The sequence below is a fragment of the Ciconia boyciana genome, chromosome 24 (genome assembly GCF_034638445.1).
Source record: "Ciconia boyciana chromosome 24, ASM3463844v1, whole genome shotgun sequence".
Taxonomy (NCBI): Eukaryota; Metazoa; Chordata; class Aves; order Ciconiiformes; family Ciconiidae; genus Ciconia; species Ciconia boyciana.
Window position 1 is genome coordinate 7,321 of NC_132957.1, and position 21,539 is coordinate 28,859.

The 21,539-nt window shown below is 45.5% G+C and overlaps 1 protein-coding gene across 1 annotated transcript; it reads right to left on the minus strand.

Moving 5' to 3' along the window:
* Window positions 1–1,849: 1,849 nt before the first annotated feature.
* Window positions 1,850–19,790, minus strand: MAJIN (membrane anchored junction protein). Its single transcript, XM_072845559.1, has 10 exons — window positions 19,690–19,790; window positions 14,577–14,622; window positions 13,217–13,292; window positions 11,306–11,431; window positions 9,888–9,919; window positions 8,956–9,065; window positions 6,516–6,570; window positions 3,301–3,373; window positions 2,740–2,884; window positions 1,850–1,895 (listed from the first exon to the last, which is right to left on the minus strand). The coding sequence occupies exons 1-10, from the start codon at window positions 19,788–19,790 to the stop codon at window positions 1,850–1,852; spliced, it is 810 nt and encodes a 269-aa protein (XP_072701660.1).
* Between the last annotated feature and the right edge of the window lie 1,749 nt (window positions 19,791–21,539).

The following is a 21,539-nucleotide window of genomic DNA, read 5'->3' on the forward strand; positions in this document are numbered from 1 at the left end:
CAACGAGGGGTGCAGGGGTCAGGGTCCGTGCACAGTGGTGTCTCACGCTTTGCCTGTGCTCCCGCCTGGCTCCTCTGCAGGCTGCAGCCCCTTCGGGGGGGGGTGGATTGACCCTGGCCAGTAGGTGATCCCCCAACCCAGCTGCTCACTCCCCCCTCAGTGGGGGAGGTTGGACGGTTGGACTCGATGATCTTAAAGGTCTTTTCCAACCTATACGATTCTGTGATTCTGTGAATCGGAAGGGCAAAAGCGAGAAAAAACTCATGGATCGAGATACAGACAGTTTAACAAAGGAAGGAAACTCCCTTGGGAAATACTCAAAGAATCACACCATGGGTGAGGTTGGAAGGGACCTCTGGAGGTCATCAGGTCCAACCCCCTGCTCAAGCAGGGCCACCTACAGCCAGCTGCCCAGGACCACATCCGGATGGCATTTGAATATCTCCAAGGTGGGAGACTCAGACCTTCCTGGGCAACCTGTGCCAGGGCTCAGTCATCCTCACCAGGAAAAAGTGTTTCCTGACATGCAGAGAGAACCTCCTGTGCTCCAGTTTGAACCCAGTGCCTCTGGTCCTGCCGCTGGGCACCAGTGCAATGAGCCAGGCTCCATCCTCTCTGCACTCTCCCTTCAGGTATTGGCACACATTGATAAAATGCCCCCCGAGCCTTCTCTTCTCCAGGCTGAATAGTCCCAGCTCTTGCAGGATAAAGGTCCCTTTTTATACAGCTGCACGTAAGATCAGGAAAGAAGATCAACTCATGGATATCTTCCCTTATTTATGGCTTGTTATCCATCTGGTCAACTCTTTATCCATTTCCTGGCCCTCACCACTGTCCATCTCATTGTACAGTCCCCCCGTACAAGGGATTGAATCCTGTTGCACTCAGCCCCAGTTTGTGGGACAGGACTAAGGAGAACAGGATAAACGGAACTAGTTTCTCAACTCCATTTCTTCTTGGAGGGAAAGCATTGTTTGACTCCTGATGGGAGTCCAGGAATTAATACATCGGTATGTAGGGTGGGTAATCCATGGACCAGGGTGGAAAAAAGCCAAACAGACCATGTGTTGCATTATCTGACTCATTTAGAGCATCATCTCATTCTGACAGACAAGTTACCCCTGAGACACAGTTAAACGGCTGCATGTTGCTAATGGTAAACTAACAACCACTCAGTGTTATGTGTTAGACTAGCATTGTGCATGTACGTGCTTACGGTGTCTCAGCTCAGGAGATGGCTGAACAATGATGGTTTATTGTACATGCACTAGCGTAATTGCAAAAAGCTGCCTGAGCATGCCCTAGGCACATCTGAAATCTTAACTCCCAGCCTCATCCCACTACATATCAAAGGCATAAATAATTACACAAGTTGTAGTGTAGTGGTAAAATCTAATCCAAAATATTTTCACCAATTTTGACGTTTTTAATGCTGTGAAGCATAGTACAGGAGTCCATCTAATACTAGAAGCCTCTACTTCTTGGAGGGAAAGAGTGTTTTCTGCCAGGGTAGGACTGATTAAAATAACACGCAGTTCCAAGTTGATGCTTCTTTTATTAGAATCTCATATAATAACTTTTAAATGCAAAATTCCCAATTTATGACATTCAAAGATCAAAATCTTAAAGCTTGTTGCTCCTTTTCCAAAAACTCTAGGTTGTGAAGAAAAAGACATTCTAACCCAACATCTTCAGTACGTTAATTTGAAAATGTAAACAAAGTAGAATTTCATTTAAAGCATTTAATAGCTGAGACAAGCAATGTGAAAAGCTGAATTACAAAAGAAACAATGCAACCCGACATTCATGCTACAAGTTTACCTTTCCACAAGGTATTAGTACTTCCAGGTCAGTTCTTTCCACCAAAAAGATGCTGTAGTGGCGAAAAGATTATGCTGGGGAAACAACAACAAAAAGAGCACATTATACTTAAAATACTTCTCTGAGAATTGTAACACAAGGTAATTTCTGTCCACCAAGAACGACACAACCCCAGCACAAAGTAATACAGAGGAAGACTGAAAAAATAGAGGAAACATAAAGAATAACTCATGCCATAATGGTCTAGCCTCAATAGTTGAAGGGACCAGCATACATTATGATTAACAAGGAGTTTTATTTCTTCCAAAACTAACTCACCTATCAAACAAACACTGTAACTACTGCCGATGTTCAACTGTGCTGTGCAATGAACAGACTACTCTTGCACGACACAGCTTCGACAGCTTTAGAGCACTTATTTAGTCAGCAATGCCCAGCACCTGTTGGCATGGCTACTTCAATTTTGGTTTAAAATGGTGTCTTTGGGAGTCAACGTTACAAAGGCCACAGTTGCTAAGAGGCCAAATAAAGGTCATACTTACCTTAATGGGACTGAAGGTCCATCCCAGGAAGGCCCTGCTAGAATGGGGAGTGCTTAAGTCCTTTAGAAATCGGGCTGGAGATGGCACTCCTCAGCTGATAAAAGCCACATTGGATGAGAGCTGTGACTGAGATCAGTAACCCTCCCGTGAGGAGTTTTTTCCCAAAGACAGCTCAGAAGAGGAACATTTATTGGGAATGTTGCACCTTACCACAAGACAAAAGAACATCCCTGAATGTTCCTTTGCCTTGGGAGACTTTGGTTTAACCACAGAAAAAAGGTATCCGTTCTTCAAGATGGATAGGTAGAATCACCTGAACTGCCAGAAGCAGGCACAGTCTTTGACACAGGCTCAGACATAGCTGCAGGATTAGTACCTTCTCCAGAACTTGGAGAGACCTCTTCCTTCTGACTCTACGTTTCCTTTGTTTACCATTTGGTCCATTTGCTGCAGTAGCTGCATTGCACCCTCAGCCTGACCACTTGCTGTTCTTTGTTCAAGGTTAGATTCCACAGGTCCCCCTGTAAGAAACAGCAGCAAGTACAAAAACACAATCTCGCTCTCTCCATGCTCCCTGCATACCCAACAGCAGACCCTGAAACTGAGAGGTGGGTCCAGACTCCGACTGACATGATGCCTGGGAGGTTTCAAAGCAATCACAATGCAGACTGATTGGGAGGTAGGCTCCCATCTTACAGTCCAGCTCTGAAAGAGCTGCGTAGCCCAGCTCTACGGGTGGCAATTTGTTACGCAGGATGAGAGTTTCAGCCAAAATCATTGGTGACCTACCGCTTTACGGTGGTTCCAATTCCTAATCTCACGTGCTGGAAAATACCAAACACAATTTTTAAAGGAAAACGCATACCAATGTAATCCTTGCAGCTTTTGATTTCATATGACCAATTTGAATGAAACAATCCAGGAAGTCCTTACTTACAGAAACTCACTTGGTTACAGCCCACGGTAAGGGATGCTGGACTAAACTCATACTCATTTTCTTTGGAGGAATTCTGAAAGGAAAAGGAACCCAAGAACTGTTACACAATGTAAAATTCTATTGTACGGGAGATTTTTGTTTGCTTGCTCGCTTTAAGAACTAAAAGGCAAGGTCTACTCTCTTGTTCTGTGATTTTTTTTTTCCCCTGCTACTATGAGAACTTTATTCACCAATATATTTCTACCCCTCCCTCCTCAGGACATTCACAGGCCTAACATAAAGCTGTAATTCATTGAGTGACTTTAATATAGCAGATAGTGAAAGAATAACAGCAGCTATGGCATAGGCAGAGATTTTAAAAAACATGAACAGAGGTGCTGTGGGAAATAACAGCCACTGGACAACACAGGCCCCTAGACATCAGCCCTGCTAAGACATACTCATAGGAAACAGAGTAACAGGGAAGGTACAAAAGTGAAAAGTGCCAGAAGCAAGAGGTGAGCCAGGAATACCCATTAGGACGGCTATCAGCAATACAAAGGACCACAAACAACAAAAACAGCATGCAAGCTTCTTTAAGAGAGAGTAAAACAGCTTTGTCAGAGAGAGAAGATAATAGAAGAACAGATCCACTCCCCGATGGTGTTTCTCTTGCACTAAGGTCAGGTTCAGGCAAACTTCCAAACTTTAGATGGCTTGAGATTTTTGCAGTTTAGTCTCAGAGGATTAACTAAGTTAGGAAAATTATCTGCAGTGACAGGCTGAGCGTCTCTCAGTTCTCTTCCTTTCTTTGACTTCTCCTGGTGCACTTGGTAAGTGGAAAGATGTGCAGGCTCGACTCCAATCACCCTGACCAGACAGCTTACTGTCAAAATCGCAGGCCTAGAAGGCATTTGGACGAGAGCTGGAAATGCAATCTATTTAACAGCCATGTGACTGCGGCACTTCCATGATCCTCCTTCTGAACTGAGTGCCAATGTTGTAAAGTCAATCCTACACGTACTAAGTAGTCAGATTTCCTTCATGCTTAACGAGACCCTTCCCTTTTTGAGATGCATTCTAAAACACCAGGTGGATTTGGATCCAAAGTCATACACTGCCGATAAACTGAACAAGAGCCCTGGAGGAATGACCAGAAGAATCCTGAGAAAGTACAGGAGCTACTGATACGTTTTTTCCTAAACCTAATCTTTCTTCTCATCCTGAATACCAAAAGAAACCAAATGGAAAGCAAACCAAATAGAAAGCATGTCACAAGCACCTGGCTCTGATCTCCTAAAAATGCACATAAGGGAGAGGTCATCTGCCCATGATTTCATGTGGTACTCGTGCTATCTGCTCTGCTTTCATAAAGACAACAGTTTGCGTCTGGACATCCCTCTCAGTGTAACAGTGCCCTGACTAGTGCAAATTTCAGGTACAAGTCATGGTGGCACAAGCATCTGTTCTGGAGAAGGTTCTTCTCACCTGAACTGGTATTTGCTGAGTTGATTCATTCATCACAGTTCCAGTTTACCTGGAAAGAGCTCAGGACATCCTCCCACATTAGTTAACACAACATGAGGTTATGGTGATGTCTGCCACCTACCACATTATTTCTCAGGGTCCAACATGCTAACCTGGCGCTAACCAGCTAACCATGCTAACCAGCTTTCAAGGACTCTAACGTTTGGGAAACTCAGCCACTGTACAAGGAGTGGAGGCATTCTGGGGACAGTGATTATAGCAAAGTGGGACCCTCATCTCACCAACAGTGTTTGGAGCACCTGAGGAAAGAAGCCAGAAAGGGTATGCGTAGAGACCTGTCACTAATCCTGCAAAGGTAAGCTGGCGGGGGGGGAAAAGTGATGCATGTTTTAGAGACAAATAAGCCTGCTTGTTTTAGAGAAGTTCTTCTGTACTGAGTGCTCCTGAGGAGTTACCAGGCAGTCTCCTTCCTATCTTGAAAATCCAACAAACCTGTCAAAAACTTCTTCTGAAATAAAGTTTTGGCTTACAACAAGGTGAGGGCTGTTTCAATACAAGAGTTTATCTGTGTAGGCTGAAGGGAACCATGCAACTAGTAGGCTATTGCAGGCTATTGTATAGGCAGTGAATCCCTGCAGAGCAATTATGCTGGCATTGGCCCCTTGAAACCAGTTCTACAGGAGCAAGCAGGCAGTATGCCCTGGCCATCTGAGATTTCAAGCAAGCCCACAAATGACATTTTCTTAAAGGCTCAGCCAGTTGTGAAGAAATCCAAAAGCTTCCTGAAATGGGGGCAGCATGTCATCATGCAGAAACATGCAGAAATCCAGGTATTTGATGCAACTGCTCACCTCCCAAGGAACAGTGGGAGAAGAAGCTGTTCCTTTTATACTACCAGGCAACTTTCTTTGTGGATAGTCCCAAGAGGACTGAGTTTGCCTCCTCGGAAAAGACTATCCTAAGAGTTGGAGAGGGAAAAAGGCCAGGAACACGATAGTGTGGCAGGGATTTGAACTAAATTGAGAATGGGTATCAGTATCCAGAAAATGGATGAAATGCACTAGGACATTTGGGAGGATGAGCAACAGCCAGGAGGAGGAGAACAGGGGTCCTGGGGAAGACCTTGTTACTTAAAGGGTGTGCCTAACAGCAGCTCTGTCAGAGCAGCCTTTTAGCCTGTGGGCTAAAAGAGAAAGAATCTTCCCTTCCTGACAAGGTCTTTGGAGAACAGTGGGTTTAGAAAGCAACTGCCAATCCCTCTGGAACTACCCTGTCGTAAATCTGCCTTCCGATGCCAGAGTGGGAAAAGGCATGACAGTTTCAGGAAGAGGGAGATGCCTGCAAGGCCATCTGCACAGAGAAAGGACACTAGTGGGGAGCGGCAAGTACTCACGCTGAAGCCAGTGTCAAGGTGTCAGCACCCACTGTTGGCCCTTCATGGAGTTCTGCACAAAGGGGCATCTGAGGTAAAAGAGGACTGGAGTCCTGAAGACAAGGCAGGGCATCCTTCAGGTTCATCTCTGAGAGGCTAAGCTCACCCCTAGAGTTTGTAGCTTGACAGACAGAAAAGCTTGTGTTGTCTCCCTGTAAAACTCATCCCTTGGCTAAGTTTGATGAGCAGGAATCAAAGATGTCTCGATGCAGGTGAAAAGGGAAAAAAAATTACCTGAAGGAATTTTATGCTTGCCACTTAAGAATCTAGGACTAAACAGATGCTGTTGTCTCTTTCTGAATATTCTGTAGCTTACCGTTTCAAATCCATGCTTTGCTTTACTCATACGGTGAACACACTCAGCTCCAGTTCTAAAAAGAAGTCAAATAAGTAAGAACTGAGTTTACAAAAAGTCACAAAAAGGAAGCAATCTTGTAAATGGCTACTCCAAGTATTTCGTTAGAAATCGTTAGAAGCCAACAAGACAGATACCCTTAATCTATATTTGTACTCAAGTTTCAAAGTCTCAAATGAAAATATGCACTCATTCCAGTATTAGGCTTTCTGCTTTTCTAGTAAAACCAACAAGCAGTTAAAGAGAAAAAAAGTGTTACATGACATGGAAAGGGGGATGAGCAGCAACTTGAGAAAGCTTGCCAATCCTACAAGGTTACTGACACAAAGAGAAGGGCAGGTAGCAAAGAACCAGAGAAAGATCTTACAAGATTCAGTCATGGAGCAATAAAATGGCAGAGGAAACTGTACAGAGAGGTACAAAGTGATGCACATGGGGAAAAACAACCCTGGCTTCACACACACACATGAGTGCTCTCTGAGCTGATCAGTATCACTGGGGAGTGACACCTGGACATTTTGATAGCTCAGCATTCAATAGCACCCCAGGAAAACCCAAATCCAAATCCCCCATGAGGAATTATGAGCAAAAGAGCTTGTCCAAAAAGAAAAAAGATCAAGAGGTGGTCCAATTACAGTAGACAAACTCCTTCCCGGGCAGGGAATGCTCAGACTGAATGAGCTCTTCAGTCTAACAGAGCCATCGGAAGAAAATGATGGAAGGCTTGAAGTTGATGCCTCACCAATTTAATTTTGAAATCAAGAACGTGCTCTAAAATAATTTACTGTTTTAACCTTTCCTGGAATAGTGTAACTTCTGGGGCAAGACACAGGACTAAGGGAGAACTGCCAGACTGGATCATGAAAGAGCCCTTTCTGGCCTTATATTTTATGAATCTACAACTCATGTCTTAGCTAAAAGAGATTAGAAAGCATTCTGGCTCCTGGCCTCATTCTGCGCTCATTTCCAGCAGTTTTATTGTGACTAGAAACTGGGCGAGGGGAGGGAAATGAAAATACTACATTTGTATGAGCAGGAAAAGAACTGGCTTCAGACTTCTCCTTTTATAATCTCTGGATGAAATACATTTGGGAATTGGGTAGAGTATAAGACAACAAGGGAGAGCATTTGACATGGGCTGTACATTGCCACAGAAGGGGAAAGGTGAGCATAAACACTTCCGATCACAACGCTGGATCTGGGACTCTCTGCCACGTATTTGTGAATATACTTGTGAATACAGACATGAATTTTCTTTTTTTAAAAGCTACACACCATGAAATAAAGAAGCCTGCTAGACTGTAACTAATAATGGGCCTGCCTCTGAAAGGTAGTCAAGAACTAAGCTTGAAGTTAGCCACCATGAGCCAGCATTGCACCCTTGTACTGAAGGCAGCCAACAACATCCTGAGCCACATTAGGAAGAGTTTTGCCAGCAGCTCGAGGGAGGTGATCCTTCCCCTCTGCTCAGGGCTGCCAAGGCCAGTCTGTGTGCTCTGTCCAGACTGGGCTTCCCAGGGCAAGACTGGGACTCACTGGGGTGAGCCCAGCAAAGGGCCACAAAGATGATGAAGGAACTGGAGCACTTTTCATATGCGGAGAGGCTGGGGGAGCTGAGACTCTTTAGCCTGAAGAAGGCTCGGGGGGATCTTATCAAGGTACACCTGATGGGAGGGAATGAAGAAGAGGGAGCTGGGCGCTCCTCAGCAGTGCCTTCTGGCAGGACAAGAGGCAAAGGGCACAAATTGCAAAACATGAAATTAAATCTGAACACAAGAAAACACTTTTGGACTGCAACTGTGGACAAGCACTGCAGCTGGCTGCCCGCAGAAAGTGGTGGTGGCGTCTCCACCCTTGGAGTCTACTCAAAACCTGAGGGGACACATCCTGGGCAACCTGCTCTGGGTGACCCTGCTTGAGCAGGAAGCGTTGGACTCGTTGATATCAAAGGTCCTGAAAACCTCAATGATTCTGTGAAATCCACAGATATAGATCTCAGCCTCAAGCTGACAGGCAGCGTTCATCAGCCAACTCCAAGGAACAGGCTGGGATTCAGCTAGAAAACTGTCCCAGTTCTTCCCTTGTCATCCCTGGCTCAGGTGTGCAAGCCGGTGCACTGCTTTGTCTAGTTACTGAGTTCTCATCCCACTGTGATTCTACAGATAATGTTGACACAAAGGAGAGAAACAGGAAGACCTCTAGTTAATGGCATGGGAACCTGAAAGCATATGACAACTTTTCTCCAAACATGGGCAATGCTGCTTAGATTCTGTCACCTATGGAAGAGAAGGAAGACAACAAATGGGGCAAAGGATTATACAGGAGTGAAATACAAGGAAGGTACAAGAGACATTAAAAATATTGATATGTGCCCTGGAAGACTATTTTGTAGTCAACTGACCTGTCCATACCCGACTGCGGGCATGAGGTCTCTGTTCCGACTCCCACTCTTCTCCTCTTCACTGTTTCTTCCACTGCAGTACTTTCTGACACTTTATTTCTTCTCTTGACCTTCAAAACATTGCAAACTTGGTATTGATAAAATTTGAGCTTGACTTTTCTATTTTAGAACAAAATTCAGAGTTAAACTACATTCATATTTCGCAAAATTGTTCATGTTTATACAACAAAACCCAAAAAATGATTCAGGAGTAAAAGATTAGCTGGCTTATTCAAACAGAAGATAAGCACTCAGGGGCCATCCAGAGAATTATGCTCAGCAGTTTTAAACAAGACATACTGCTTTCCAGGACATCCTATGTGCTCTGTTTTTAGAGGAAGGCCTAGCAATGTAATTAGCAGGAATGTCATGCTAGCAGAGACAGTGCGATTTTCTTTTGGGGAATCTGGACAGGACATCTTCACTAATTCACTCCATCTTCAGACACTTACCTGTATTGGAAAAAACCCTACCCTGAGATCTCATTAAACAAAAACTTTCCAAAGAAGCTTAACTTTGTTGTTTATGACACACACAGCATCTAGGAAACTACTTAATTATTCAGCAATATTGACCTCATACAGACTCTCACAGTGAAGAAACCATTGGACAGCTCAGCTCAGACTTGTAGAAAACACATTTAACCCAAGCCAGCAGGGCTCTCAGGTCCTGAGGCAGGAATTCATTCAAAGTCCACTGGAATTGACAGGAAGATTTATCTCAACTTGGGTGGTTCTAAGTGAGAATTCAGTGCCACCTTACATTGCCTGACTGATACCTAGAAATAGGAGAACTATAGCATTGCCTATATATATATATTCTGCTTCTCCAGACTATTTAGAATATAACTTTAAAACAAAACAAAACAAAACAAAAACACACACACAACTTACAAGCTCATCACTGCCCTTCTTTACTTCTTTACCTGTAACAGAGGTATTATAGACTTTGGTGAATATTTGGTGACTGGACTTTCTTTAACCAACTTAAAAGTACATTTTTGCATTGCACCTCACTTTCCGAGAACTTTCCGAGAACAAGATAAACTACTTAGAAACCATGCTGGACTTGCATATGATATGTTGAAATTGAAAAACTGCAAATACAGCTCTTTCAGAACTAGAATTCCTGGCTATGAATACCACGTGTCGACAGGATGGGGACAATTGCTTTTCTTGAAGTCATCAAAGGAGTCTTCAGAAGAGAAAAAGGAACTGAAGAACTGTTGTCATTACTCTGTGTTTTGGACACCACATGGAAGATGCAAGGACATCTGGAGCATAGCCTCCATAGAATATTGGCCAGCTAACCTCTCATGCATGGCATCCATACATATTTTCCTGAAGAAAAATCCCTGCCAACAGAAACTTGAAACATCAGTGCCTGAAAGTAACAGCATGTTATGCTGTGCATCATTTTAGAATAGAAACATTGTACAACTATCTGCACCGGGCAATTAAATACTGGAGCAAGGTGTACGGGGAAGTGAGTGAACTCTCCACATTTAGAAGTTTTTACATCTAAACATGGTATATTTGAGAAGGGATGCTACACGCAAGCAAATGGATGAGACTAAGAAATGACTACTTGGCCATTTTATAAAGGGGACCAGAATATATACTAAGCAGTCATAAGAAAAACCAGCAGCTTTTCCCAGGGACCAATAATCAGAACAGGAAATAGTAAGAATAAACACTCAGTTTTCACAACAGAGGAGGTTAAATGTAGAGTCCCACAGAGGTCTCAGCTGGGGCCTGAGGCCGTTCAGGGCATTCATAGAAAACCTGGAAAATGAGACACGAGTGAGGGGACAACCTTTGCTAATTATACAAAAGACATTATTACCATTATTACTATCATTATTTAGAAAAACAAATGCATTCTTTCTTTAGGAAAATAGAAACAAAGAATGTGAAGTTCAACGTCAACAAATGTAGTCAAGCACAAGGAAGAAAAAACATGCAGTCCCTATATATGTGCTGGTTCCAGCCTAGCTACTGACGTTAAATAAAGAAGGTTGGGAGCCACTGGGCATTGCTTCATAAAAATACTAGCTGAAGAGTCAGCAGTGGTTGAAAAGGCAAAGAGAAATTCAGGAAATTTTAGAAAAGCAATACAGGACAAAAGAGAACACACTGTTCTGCTCTATTTCAAATCCATGGTACAGCCATACCTGCATGCGGTTTTGCTCCCTCTCATTCAAAGACACAGTAGATGAAGGGAAAGGGAAAAGCAAGACATAGATCATATATGTTTCCAGAAATTAATTCCAAATTAATTAATTAATTCCAAAATAACCATAGTGACTTACCACAAGATACATTTTGCTGAAATGAGTTGAGTTCTAGATACATAGTGCAAATGTAGGGATAAGGCACAAGGTGGACATTCTCATGCTTGAATCTCATCTTCGATACTCTCTCCCATTTACTCAAATCTGAGAACAACGATAAGACTTAAGAACATAGCACTAACATTTCAAAGGAGCGGGAGTCCTGACAATGTCTTCTTGTAAAGCTTCCAAAGTCATACCACACTGCACATGTGTATAAGGGAGCAAATACAATCTGTCAGTACGAACTTTGTGAAAAAAACACTAGTAACACATTACAAGAAACACTCATCCACATCCAGGTGATGCTCTCCCATCAGTTGCTTGTATTAATAGTGTTTTGTTTCCTTAACTGTATTTGGCTTCAGCCCTGACATTCTCCCAAAAGAAACAACACACCAGGCTCTCCCAACCCTATGAATAAAACCTCATCAGCTTTCCTAACTAAAAAGTAATTATTTTAAAAATTATTTTAAAAATTGAAAAGGACTACGATTCACAAGAGTAGCATCATTACATCTACTTCACAGTTCACAATGGGAGGAAAAAAGCTAATTGACATGACAACCACCACAGTTATAGACATTCCTTCCTGTGGGTGCAATTCTGACACCTAGGAGCTCACGCACGCAAGAATGGATTACACTAGACAGCAGTCTCCTTACATGCCTCTGATCTCAGGAAGAAACAGGTAACATGAATACTTTTAGTCCATTTGCTAGCAGAAACTAACATCCTGAGGACTGGAGATGGAGCCCAAGATTTGCCTAGATGAAACATTGACACAATCAGTTCCTTGAAGGGGTGAAATTGCTCGTTTGAGTTTGCCTTCAAGGACTCCCACAGCTGGTGATTAACTACAAGTTACACTACAGAGAGGAGCCCAACACACAGATTGCAGGACAACTCATCACGCCAGGCCTCTGAGCTTGCAGTTCTCGTCAGGGCCCAGTGCTGGCTGAGCACGTGGATAGACCTCCAAGTTCTAGAAATACACACTCATGAATCAAACACTCCTCAAGCATGCAGGCAAAACTGGCTGAGCTTTAGTGAAGCAAACCAACATGGAAGCTTCGTTTGTTTGGGTGCTTCCTGTCTGACGATGCTCTTGGCTACTTTCTCTTCCTGGCATAACAGGAATAAGTTGCTATCGTATGTACCAGCTTCCGACAGAGAAAGAGGATGACCTCGTTCTTGCCTTCTATTATGAGATGTGGCAATAATGCAGTCTTCCAAGACTGGAAGGGAATGCCTTGGAGGCGGAAACATGTGGGTGTTCATTACTCCTGGGGACCCAGAACTACAGGAGGTGATGCCAAAGGGCCTGATCTGATTCACAAATTGACACACCTTAGGACTGAAAAGGCTTATCATTCAACTAACTTACTTTTCTCTTCAACAAGAGCCTCAGGAGAGTAACTTCTTTTTAACCCTTTACAATAGAGCAACTACAATATTTAATCCTAATGTACTTTAGAAGAAAACTACTGCCGTCCTCTCTGCTAGCGGGCCAACATTGCTGAGCCTGTAAGGAGCATTTTAAGCTTTATTAACCTTTTGAAACAATGCACTAGCTTTGCTTGCAACTGCATTAGGTGGGCTTCCTGTGACTTTATATATATACACATTCATTTTCTCTGGCTAAATCAGAATTGGAACACAGGGGTGTTCATCTGAAAACACTGCAAAACACTCTTTTTGCATCAGTTCTCTCTCTGGTGAAGGCAACAACTGCGGAGGACCTTCAGCTAAAGTAAAACTGCAAAGCTCAAAGCAGTCATACTCCAGCTAAAGATCTGCACGCTACTAGACATGAACGTTGAATTAAGCGATGCCCAACAGATACAAGTCATTGAATCTTCTCTTTTACGAGTAGGAATGAAAGGATACATGGAAAGATAGTGAAGTGGTCTGTAGAAAATGGATGTAAATCATCAAGATTTCCAAGGATTACTCGAATCGCTTCCTGGAGAGGCCAAAAAAAGAAACGAAGGAAGAATATTAACAATATAGCCACAATCCCACTGTGAAGTACAGTTTCAAGGCTTGGGAAAAATTTAAAATTACTTTACAGTTTGTGGGAATCACAGAAGAGCAGGTTCTAGGTATGTTGCTTTTCTTCCTCCCCTTCTTCGCCCCGCTCCCTCCCATCACCTTAGCATGTGCTGCACTAACAGACTCATAGAAATTGAAGTGAATGAGTATCTTAATCTTGAATTAACATAGAAGCATTACTATGGAGAGTGGAGGTGTGCTTTTAAATTTAAGAAGTTTTAAATTTAAGAAGTCTCCTTTCTGCCAGCAAAACACATGTAGTATTGACCTGTTTCAAAAATAAACATATTCCTCTTTTTCTGAATATTGACCCAATTCAGTTACAAAGGAACCGTCATTCAGCCCCAGCAAATTCCTGCTTTACAAACAGGAAACTTTTTCTAGTAATACCTTTCAATATTTTCAAAAGTGAAAAAGAAAAAAAAAATTAAACTATAATTTTCCATATCAATTAAAATCAGCACATTTTTCTCAATAATATGTATACTGCTATTACTGTACTCTGAAGATTTTTTAAATTAAGTAATAGGAGCATTTTTAAGCAGGCAGTATAGTTGTCTCATTTCCTTGGGAATGGCAGGGGCTTTCTTCTGTCTCGGGAAGAATATGACAACAACAGAACTCGTCGGTTGCAACCAAGCTTGGTCACAAAGTAATGGCATCGCTAAAAGAACATCCACTGGCTCCACTACCTCCACAGCTACGAGGAAAGCATGTGCAATTTAGCATTAGACTACCCTCTGTCAAGCTAGCTCACCAGTACTGCCACAGGTCCTGAAAAAGTCAGAGGGTTTGGCAGCTAGTCAAGCCCGAGAAGTTAAAAGCACTGGTCAGGTCTGGGGCTGAAAGCAAAACCATGGGAAAGTGCTACTGCAGAATGAATCTGAACAGGAATCAGAAAGGAATGGGGTGCAACTAGGTTGACAAATAGGAGTTCTCATTTGTCCAATGTTAACAGTCAGTAGCTTCTTTGAAGTAGTTCAAATAAAAGCATTCCTCTTCTACGCTAATGCTGCCTGTTGATGACAGTTTTCATTTACGTCATTTTTTTCACCCTTGTACTTCCCAGAGAAGTTCCCCATTACTCTCACTCGAAATGTTGCATTTGACAAAATGTCCTCAGTCCCATCACAAACAAAAGATTTGCTCAGCTTAATATTCAGCTAAGGTCCCGTGGACCTGCTTCATCTCCTACCTCTAACTCCCTGACAGCACTTTCAGTGTTGTCGAGGTCAGGAGCGCTGTGAAACAAACAGAGAGTTAGTCCCACCCCAATCAAAAAGCAATGGAGCTACATTTGTTCTAAGAGTTTAATCAACAACAAAACATCATTCCCCTTGCACAGAGAAAATACTTAGCAGGCAGATGAATTCGTAATTTACTGTTCTTAAAAAACATGCATTATTCCACAAGGATTGTTTCTTGTGAATTTTCTGCCCATTTGTATTTTGGGTGTCTGAGGATACAGTGGATGAGAGATCAGATCTTTTCAGCTGATCCTCAGTAACGTTTAGGATTGTTTTTTTGACAAGGTGCTCTCAAACCAGCACCTCTGCCTTCCAGCCTATCGCAATGCCATTCTACTCAAGGGACTAAAAGAAGGAACCGGCAGGACACGTGTCTTAATCCCCTCCACGGTGCAAACCTGCAGAGGAACGGGCCTTCACAGCATTGGAGCTAGGCCCTGTGACGCTGGGAGCTGTGTACAGCCAACATCAAACTGTGTTCCCAAATATTAACTACATCTTTTGTAAGCCAGCTTCTCAGAAATTGCTGCTAGGTATCGGCCAACAATAAAATGCACAGGGAGAGAGAAGGTCTTAAAGAAAATCCGAACCCATTAAAAAGTAAACAAATCACATAACTGTTACTTGGAAAGAAGTAAATACAGTGGAGTGTAAGGAATTATGCATGTATTGCCTAGTATATGGTTTGGTAGGCAGCCATTCTCATATCTTCCACATTCAGGGTCCCCAGCCAGAACTTGGTCAGAGATGAGAACTTTCCTTCCTCTTCAGAAAGGCGCTCTCCTTGCTTGATACGGAACAAGTTAATGAAAGGAATTACACAGCACACCACAGCAGAAGGACAGGTATCACCCACCCAAGACTTACACTGTGGTCATGAAGTCTTCATGAATCAGCAGGGAGCCAAAAGTACAATTCAGGAAGGGACATTGTCGTGGTGATGAGGAAAAGAGCGTGGAAAGAACAGAAGAAATCAAGGCACCATCCAGGGGCTTGTGACAAGGATGTCAGACCTGCTGTTCTGACTGCAGGGGATTCATTGGTTGGGTTGGGGGGACTTGGGGAGGAGGCGGTGATGATTTTCATTTAAGCCTGAAGTGTAGAGATGCAAGAGTCATCTTTGAATCATTAAAGAAGGGAAGAACCTTCATTGTTACCTGGTTTTCCCTGGGGATTCAGGAGACCTTCAGTGAAGATGACCTCGCTCTAGCAAAAGCCTGCACGCATGTGTAGATCATCAGCTCTGTGATCAGCTGGGATCAGCTCTTGCAACTCTTTCAATGTGCTTTTGGGAACCTGTCCTCAGATCGGTCACCATCTTGTTGTGGGGAAAAGGAGTTTCGCTTCCCAAATCTGCAGGCTGACTGACAGCATTGCTTTGGGCATAAGGCTATGTTGGGCATGAGGCTATGTATGCACTTTGGACCTACTCCTTTACTCTCTCTTACAAATTGGGAGTGAATAAGAACCCCCTATTCACCACAACCATGACACAATGGGGAAGAGTTTAATGAGTTTCGCTGTAAAAGGAGTTGCTTTTGCTATGTTTGACCATGTTGATGTGAACACTGACTTGATGAGCTCACTACCAATTGCAGCAGTTATTATGAAACACAAAAGGTGCTGCAAAAGTCTTGTGCCCTGTTCCCTCAAGTAGAACAACAAATTGCAAGAACTGACACTGCAGTGCACACAAACCGTGAGACATGCAGGGGCAATGACATACTGCCAAACTCAAACAAATGTAGTGCTCTCTTTACCATCAGGAGATCAAACATCTGCGGGCTGTTCAGAAACATACTGGCAGTGCCTTCCAAAGGGATTACGCTGAGGGAAAGAGCTTAGTCACAGACAAGAGCAACACTTCAAGGATCTCCTGAACACTACATGACACCACAAGGCAGACAACACACCTTCCTCTCCAATATCAACACAGAGAACAAAACAAGCAGGAAGGTTAATCCTCATGGATCTGACACTATTCCAGCAAAATGCTCATAAGCAAAGCTAAAGAAACAATTGCGTTTCAATTCATCCCAAAATAAAGTCATGCAACAGAATTTCAAAGAGCCAGCCTACAAAGGAAAAAGGAGAGAAGTGTGGCACGAGATTTAATGGAGCTTCAGGTCTGGAGACAGCCCAATGGACATGATGTTCATAGCACATTCTCTTCCATTCTTCTGCAGCTAACAACAGTCACTCCCAGAGTAAACCCAGGCTCTGGCAATGCCTGCGCACATCTGATTGCAAAAGGAAATTCACTCACGCTTATAAAACCACTCTATAGGCAGATGCTTGAGTCATCACCTACGGCATTTTAGCCCTTCTGCAACCTCACTGGCATGAAAACAGGGTTTTCAGGATGGCACAATGCTGTTCTGTTTCTCTGATGCAGGGATACTTGCTGACTCAAAAGGATCTCAGTCCTAGTTTCTGCATGGTTGCAACCATCTGAAAAGAGATTTAACCTCAACAGTTTGTAAGACCTTCCAAAAGCCTGTGAGGGCACCAACCTTGAACTGCTGTCTGCTGATGATCACAGCCTTGAAGGATGTAAACAGGGAGCCAGATTATGCTGAGCCACTGCTTTGGAGGGTTTTATTGATATTTATGAATACTATCATTATTAATTATTTATCAGAGGCTGAGACAGCAACAAATCATAAAGTTTCAGACCAAGTTTGAGCTCTACAGAACACTCCTTCAGCAGGACACAATCTATAAGCACCTGGTTTGCAATACTACCCTTAAAACTGAGCAGCTCCAGCTCCTTTTCCAGAGCAGCTCAAAGTTCTGTGACTGTTACAGATCGCAGCCTCCAGGATTCTGAGTTCCCTCTCAACCCAAAAGCTCCAGAGCAACTTGAGTAAGCTGGTCAAGGTTTCGCCCACTCGCAAAAGCACTTGCCCATCATGTCTGTGTGTCGGACCAGCAGACACAAGCAGATTCCTCCAGCACAATACCCTCAGGGAAAGTCTTTTTTCACCTCTGAAGGACCATCCTCTTTACTTGTTTGACATCTTCCCCAGGTGACCAGACTACTCAGCACCCTGTGCTTTAGTTACTTTGCTGGCTACTAACTAGAACCTCCTAGTTGAGGCTTACCACACAACTGTTACCTCCCACGACCCTCCTACTCATTGTCCCCTGCACACCCACAGGCTGTTTTCCCTTCTCTTCCTTGCATGCCAGCAGTACCACAGGCTAAAATACTCTCCCTTCCCTCTCATTTCTGAGGCTTGCCACTACAGTACCTTCTAGAAACTGAGAGGAGCAGTTATCCTGAAAGTCCTGCTCAGCCCCTCTGCCTGCAGGAGAGGCACGCTGTTGTTTCAAAACAACAGGACAGGTTTGTCACAAACACATTTGAAAGAGGAGTGGCAGTGGAAAGGGAACCTTGAGAGAAAAAGTCTCGAGAGCACAACAAACATCTACCGCCAGCAGCCAGTGAGACTTTCCAAAGACTCTTTCTACATCCACACTTGACCGCCAGATTGCAAGGCCAGCAAAAGGCAGCAGCTAACAGCAGACAGCCCAAGAAATAAGTACATACTCTGAGTACAGAGCTCCAAGGTGGTGCTGGTTCTGACTGGGATAGAGTGAATTTTCTCCACAGTAGCTTGGATGGGGCTGTGTTTTGGATTTGTGCTGAAAACAGCGTTGATAACACAGAGATGTTTTCGTTACTGGTCAGCAGTGCTTACACAGAGTCAAGGCCTTTTCTGCTCCTCACACCACCCCACCAGCGAGTAGGCTGAGGGTGCACAAGAAGCTAGGAGGTGTCACAGCCGGGACAGCTGACCCCAACTGACCGAAAGGATATTCCATGCCATATGACGTCATGCTCAGCATATAAAGCTGGGGGAAGAAGGAGGAAGGGGGGGGACATTCAGCATTATGGCATTTGTCTTCCTAAGTCACTGTTATGCATGATGGAGCCCCGCTTTCCTGGAGATGGCCGAACACCTGCCCACCAATGGGAAGTACTGAATGAATTATTTGCTTTGCTTGTGCACACGGCTTTTGCTTTACTTATTAAACTGTTGTTGTGGCTTAGCCCCAGTCAGCAATTAAGTACCACACAGCTGCTTGCTCACCCTCCCCCCGCAGTGGGATGGGGGAGAGAATCAGAAGAGCAAAAGTAAGAAAACTCGTGTGTTGAGATGAGAACAGTTTAATAATTGGAACAAAAAAAAAAAAAAAGGAATGAGAAGGAAAACAAGAGAGCAAGAGAGGAACAAAACCCAGGGGAAAAAAAAAACAAGTGATACAACTGCTCACCACCACCCATCAACCAACGCCCAGCCAGTCCCCGAGCAGCGATCACTACCCCCTGGCTAACTCCCCCCAGTTTATTTATTGAGCATGACGTTGTATGATATGGAATAGCCCTTTGATCAGTTTGGATCAACTATCTTGGCTGTGCCCCCTCGCAGTTTCTTGTGTGCTGGGCAGAGCATGGGAAGCTGAAAAGTCCTTGACTAGTGTAAACATTACTTAGCAACAACTAAAACATCAGTGTGTTTTTTATCAATATTATTCTGATACTAAAATCCAAACCACAGCACTATACCAGCTACTAGGAAGAAAATTAACTCTATCCCAGCCAAAACCAGGTGGTTTGACTTTATGTCAACCCACAAGTTTTCTTTTACCCTTCCAACTCTCTCCCTCATCCCACTGTGGGGCAGCGAGTGAGTGGCCATGTGGGGCTTAGTTGCCGCCTGGGCCTAAACCCCTACAAAGGCTCTAGAGCTTCTCAGTTAAACACTTAAAAAATTTCAAAATACAGTCAGTAAAAACAGCCTCTTTTTCCACTGAAGCACAAAATCCATACATGGCAGTGAAATAGGAGCGTTTCTTACAGCTCAAATTACTCTCTCAGGCCAATGTTCAGCATGTGCAAGTGCAGTAGCAACTTTTAAGTGACCACTTTCACAGTCAGTGAAGGAAGGCAGGAAATGAGGAGCCCCCAAGATCTGAATTTAGGGTCTCATATTAACTCACTGCTACAAGCAGTCATCAAACTGCAGGTTGACTTTTCAGCTTTAACATGCTTACCTGTTGAAGTTGCCATATCGGATTTTAAATTTGTACACAAGCCTGCCTGCATGAAGAAACCTTGTTTCAGGCAACGGATAGGTAAATGGTTTCAGTGACATCTTTCTTTCTCCCTGAATGCCAGCCTAGGGAAGCAGAAGAGTCCAAGGTAAATTACTAACACCCTCCACCAGATCTCATCCTGTCATACAAGAAAAAAAGATTACATGCAGGTTTTCCTCTAGATGACATTTGCAGAGAGAACAGGTCTCCTGCAAGTCAGAACATCGCTGATTCAAGTGTCCGTTCCAATAAAACGGTATTTTCGAGCAGGATTAGAGGACAGACTTCGAGCTGATGGCTACCCCGCCTTCAGCTGCACTGCTCTGGAAAATGTCACTACCAACGTCGCTGAATCTTTACAGGCCTCTCGCCCCGCGGGCTGGCAAAAAAGCCCGGGCAGGACTGTGTCGCGGTCCGTGACCGACACCGGGCTGTGAGGGACACCCCTGCCGTGGGTCCCCGCAGCCCCGGCGGGTACAGCCAGGAGAAACTCGTTTCTCTCCACACCCGCACGCCTCCCTGCTGCCCGCAGGCCTCCGCCGGGCAGCCACCAGCGGGAGGCAGTCCCCTGCTGCCCCCGCAGCCCCGGGGCGGGAGGCAGGGGCCGGGGCTGCCCGGGCCTGCTGGGGGAAGGCCGGGACCCGCCGCGGACGCCGGCCCAGCGCCCCGGCCTGCCGAGAGGAGAGGTGTCGCCGCCGCTGCCTCCTCAGCCCCGCTGCCGGCCTGCGAGGCCGCCGGGCAGTCCCAGCGCTCCACTGAAGGGCAAGAGGCCCCGCGACGGCCACCGGCCCCGCCGCCCGCCCTTGCCTGAGGCGGGGCCGGGCCGGAGCTGCAGCCGGAGACGAGCCGAGCCGAGCAGCACGAGCGGCGCCGGCAGAGGGCCACGCCCCCCAGCGGCGCGGAGGACCGCGCCCCGCCCCGCCCCGCCGCTGGGCGAGGGGCCGGTGCCCGCCTGGGGCGGGGGGTCCCGGCGGCGGTGCCAGAGCGGGGGGCGGCTGCAGGCGAGGCCGGGCTCTCCTCGGGGTGCTGGCGGTGACGAGGGCCTGGCGGGCAGGACTGTGCTGCCCAGGGGTGCGTTTGCACCCCTGCGTACCCGCATCGTTCCACTGGGCCGCTCTTCTGGGGGAAAGTCCCCCGACTGGCATGTTTGTGCCTGGAGCTGATCGGGTGGGTCAGAGCGCGACCGACTCCTGGCTGTGTGCACCGGGACGTGGCCAAACTCTGACCACTGGGGACAGGGAATGGCCTCTGTGGTGTCTCTGATGACAGCTGTGTCGTGGGGATGCCAGGGGGTCTCTTGGTCCAGCCAGAGATGCCTCCGTGAGGACGCCTGTGGAGGGGACCCCGCCAGCACACCTCAGGCGGGGACGGGATGGCTTGTTGATGAGCTTTCAGATCAAGGGGGACCCCGTTTCAGAGACCCTGGCGACGCTTGCTCAGCAGCGCATTGCTGCATCGTTAGCACAGCAGGACTCTGGGCAAGTCCCTGGGGACCGGCCCCAGCTGCAGAGGGGAAGGGTGGACATGGCGTGGTGTGACACGGCACAAAGTGCTCCATGCGCCCCAGTACGGCAACCCCTTTCCAGCCCTGGCGCAGCCGTGGAGGGGGGCAGAGGGGGAGGACGTGCCGGTGGCGGGTGCTGGAGGTGGCCGGGCCGTGCTGCAGAGGCGGCGGCGCAGGTGTGGGGAGGCTCCAGGAGACGTCTGACCTGCTGTGGGGAAGGCTGGGGCTCGATCCTCAGCCGCCACAACAGCTCCTTTTCTTCCCTTTCTGCCCCACAGAGCTTCCTGCTGCATCTCTGCTCTGG

Bases quoted from the DNA above. Each gene is read 5' to 3' on its own strand.
- MAJIN (XM_072845559.1), bottom strand. From the start codon at position 19,790: ATGTCACTGAAACCATTTACCTATCCGTTGCCTGAAACAAGGTTTCTT. The intron at 9,920-11,305 runs GTAAGTCACTAT...CCTCTGTTACAG, and splicing joins TCAGCAAAATGTATCTTGTG to GTAAAGAAGTAAAGAAGGGC. The intron at 1,896-2,739 runs GTACTAATCCTG...TTGTTTCCCCAG, and splicing joins CTCTCCAAGTTCTGGAGAAG to CATAATCTTTTCGCCACTAC.